The 4,187-nt window shown below is 49.5% G+C and overlaps 1 protein-coding gene across 1 annotated transcript in view; it reads left to right on the top strand.

Moving 5' to 3' along the window:
- LOC106819270 (sulfotransferase 1C4-like) overlaps window positions 1-1,056 on the top strand; it is a 7,406-nt gene extending 6,350 nt beyond the window's left edge. Inside the window, exons 3-4 of the mRNA XM_014823915.1 lie at window positions 208-376; window positions 927-1,056. Coding sequence (XP_014679401.1) covers window positions 208-376; window positions 927-1,033 — 276 coding nt within the window. The 3' untranslated portion in view covers window positions 1,034-1,056. The remainder of the gene's footprint in view (window positions 1-207; window positions 377-926) is intronic.
- The last annotated feature ends 3,131 nt before the right edge of the window (window positions 1,057-4,187 follow it).

The raw sequence follows: 4,187 nt of genomic DNA, 5'->3' as shown, positions 1-4,187 counted from the left end.
TCTCTAGTTATTTATCAGCCTCCATGTCTGAGTAATAATTGAGTATGATGCATCTCTAGTTAAATTATCAGCTTCCGTGTCTGAGTAAAAATTGAGTATGATCTCCTGGTATGATATATCTCTAGTTATTTATCAGCCTCCGTGTCTGAGTAATAGTTGAGTATGATGTATCTCTAGTTATTTATCAGCCTCCATGTCTGATTACAGGACCACGAGGGTCACGTTCGCCGCATCGGTCGCTTCCTGGGCCGTGAGTTGACAGACGAGCAGGTGGAGGGAATTGTCGCACACACGACCTTCGACGCCATGAAGAAGAACGATGCGGTCAGCTACAAACGCTACACAGATAACACGAGCATCTCCTTCATCAACAAAGGTCAGTGTTCCGTGCTAGGGTTAGTGTTACGTGCTAGGGTCAGTGTTACATGCTAGGGTCAGTGTTACGTGCGATGTTCCCGGAACACGTATGCCCACAACGTTCCAGGAACATTCACGATTCTTCTGACGTTCTCTTGAACACACGTGCCGCTCAGGACGTTCCCGGAACACACGCGCTGCCCATGACGTTCCCGGAACACACGCGCTGCCCATGACGTTCCCGGAACACACGCGCTGCCCAAGACGTTCCCAGAACACACGTGTGAACCCCGACGTTCCTGGAACACACGCGTGAACCCCAGACGTTCCCGGAACACACGCGCCTCCCATGATGTTCCCGGAACACATGCACCTCCCATGACGTTCCCAGAACACACGCGCTGCCCATGACGTTCCCGGAACACACGCGCTGCTCATGACGTTCCCGGAACATGCGACTCCCCGATGTTCGTGAAACACATGCGACCCCCTTCGTTCCCGGAACACGTGTGAGTTTCACTTGACCTTTACGCTAACCCTTCTCTTCTCTCTCTGTCTGTTGCTTGCAGGTCAGGTGGGTAACTGGGTGTCAAAGTTCACTCCGGAGATGAGTGAACGCTACGACAGAGAGATTGCTGACAAGTGTGCCGCCAAGGGTCTCGTGTGGAAGTACTAGCTGCAGACACTAGGGTCTCGTGTGGAAGTACTAGCTGCAGACACTAGGGTCTCGTGTGGAAGTACTAGCTGCAGACACTAGGGTCTCGTGTGGAAGTACTAGCTGCAGACACTAGGGTCTCGTGTGGAAGTACTAGCTACAGACACTAGGGTCTCGTGTGGAAGTACTAGCTACAGACACTAGGGTCTCGTGTGGAAGTACTAGCTGCAGACACTAGGGTCTCGTGTGGAAGTACTAGCTAGAGACACTAGGGTCTCGTGTGGAAGTACTAGGTACAGACACTAAGGTCTCGTGTGGATGTACTAGCTGCAGACACTAGGGTCTCGTGTGGAAGTACTAGCTACAGACACTAGGGTCTCGTGTGGAAGTACTAACTACAGACACTAGGGTCTCGTGTAGAAGTACTAGCTACAGACACTAGGGTCTCGTGTGGAAGTACTAGATACAGGAGAGCCAAGCTACAGACACAGACAGACACAAGAACCTAGTTACAGACTATGAATGAAATGATATATATATATATACATATATATATATACACGATTATGAAATACATAATGACACTAATCATCCTGCAATGTGTGTGTGTGCTATGGTGTCTGTTGACTGTACGTGAAACCTGCTAATCTATCGTGAATCAAATCGTCTTGCACGAGTTGGTACGTAGGTTTCAACTGTAACAAAATAATAAAAGTTAGCCAACCTAGTTGACCAAACCGTCGTGTCATTGTATTTTTCCTGTGCATTTTCACCTCACACCCCGCTCGATGCATGCATTTGTTTGTTTGTGTGTGTGCGTGTGTGCGTGTGTGCGTGTGTGTGTGTCTCTGTGTACGTGGTGAGTCATAGAAGTAAACACAGCCAGAAGAGAGAGACGAACAAGCGANGCGGGTTTAATGATTATAAGCTCATCGCTATTAGTCTTTATTCTGCGGAGCACCCGCGGTAACCATGGTAACAACGATGCGATTACGGTAACCACGGTAACAACAATGCCTAAGTGGTACGAGTGGGTAACTGGCGGCATCGCCGGGAATGTCACGTGGGACCCGATGCCGAGAAAACAATACAAAATATTGCCATACGTTATATACATACACATGTGCACGCACGCACGCACGCACGCACGCACGCGCACGCACGCACACACACACACACGCACACACACACACACACACACAGGCACACATATATATTGTGTATACATAAATCGTAAACACATACGACTCCCGCGTGTGCGTTTATAAATGCAGATCTCTCTCTCTCTCGCGCTCTCTCTCACACACACACACACGTGCATATATATATATATATATACATATATATATATATTACTATTACACATCACACACACACATATATATATGACATGTGGTGTGTTGGAATCTGTAAACTGGCTTTAATGCTATAACGTGTACACAAACACACGGACACAAACGTTTGATCACTTTATACAGTTAAAAATACAGGAATAGCAAGTTGATTTCAGTGATGGGAATGCTTATATGCACTTTTGATTTGCAATTTGATGTAGAACGTGGGGGTAACATAATATTAATTAGTCATTATCATTATCATAATCATTATTATAATATATTATATTCACAGACGGGGCAGGATTACCACATCATACACCAGCGAGTTGCTTCTTAATGCTGCACCAACCCCACCTGGTGACCAGTCTGGCACATATATATAGCGGCGTTCGCTCGTTTCGCAAATTTTGACCCTCCTCTCTCCCAACGAGACAGAGGGCGCCGGATGTTTTCTTCCGTCGAAAACAAGCGAACGTCGCAATGCAGAACGCTGCCGCTACCGCCCCGCCGGACAGATCGCCAACGCCACCTGTTGGCTGAGGAATCGCCTCTCGAATGGTGACAGACGTGACGTAATAAATAAGTAGCGGTGGCAGTGGCCATTGGTGGCGCGTGGTACGCGCGTTTAGGGATGTACGCAGGCATGGTAACACATCCACAGGCACGAAGATACACGCGTACCGATGCACGCACGCGCGCGCGCACGATCTCACAGCTGCCCTTATTGCTATTGCTAACACATTCACAGCACGGACTCGGGATTCAACAACGGGCTAACGACGCCGGCGCCATCTTCACACAGGCACCCCCGCTGCGGCGCCCCCTATCGGCAGAGGCGCGACACTTGTTTTTACGTCACGAACGACGAGCGTGGAGGGGGTAAGCTGGTGAAGGCGACTAGGTCTACGTGAGGGGGCGCCACGGTACCACGCTACCGCTCGCTCACCTGCGCAACACAATCATGATGCTCTAAGTTTTTGCATTTAGCTTTAATGATGGCTTCAGAACGTGAGCGGGGGTCTCATCCTTCTCCTCCTGCTATCACTGCCTGTCTCCCCTTCTCTCTACCACTCCATATCCCTCCCTCCCTCTCCATCTCTTTACCTCTCCATATCCCTCCCTAGTTACCTTCTCTTTACTTCTTCATATTCCTCCCTCTCTCTTTACCTCTCCCTATCTTCCCCTCTCTCTTTACCTCGCCATATCCCTCCCTATCTTCCCCTCTCTCTCTACCTATCCATGTCCCTCCCTGCCTCCCCTCTCTCTATTTCTTCCTGCCTCCCCCTCTCTCTATTTCTCCCTGTCTCTCCCTCTCTCTACCTCTCCATATCCCTCCTTGCCTCCCACTCTCTCTATTTCTCCCTGTCTCTACCTCTCCATATCCCTCCTTGCCTCTGCCTCTCTCCATTTCTCCCTGTCTCCCACTCTCTCTATTTCTTCCTGTCTCCCACTCCCTCTACCTCTCCATATCCCTCCCTACCTCCCCCTCTCTCTACCCCTGCCTATCTTCCCCTCTCTCCAAAGCTACACTCCGTGTGAGGGGTGGTGATGGCTTCCTAGCAGGGCGCCCCGCTCTCTCGTTCATGTGGTGAATAATCGTGACACACAACCTATAAACAACGCGCGACGCATCACGCTCGCACGCGCGCACGAGCGCGGAGAGATAGCGTTAATAATTTAACAATACTTCAACACAAAATAGCGACAACTAATCGTCGGTTAGTCCCCCTTCTCCTCTTCGTTCTCCTCTTCTTCCTCATCTTTCTCCGCCGCCAAAAACAACCCGACGCTTCGACCGTTACTGAAATAGAGCTGCTCTCTTGTTTCATAAACTCGTA

The sequence above is a fragment of the Priapulus caudatus genome, unplaced genomic scaffold (genome assembly GCF_000485595.1).
Source record: "Priapulus caudatus unplaced genomic scaffold, Priapulus_caudatus-5.0.1 Scaffold3078, whole genome shotgun sequence".
Lineage (NCBI taxonomy): Eukaryota > Metazoa > Priapulida > Priapulimorpha > Priapulimorphida > Priapulidae > Priapulus > Priapulus caudatus.
Note: the sequence above shows the minus strand (reverse complement) of the source record. Positions and strands in the feature narration are given on the sequence as shown.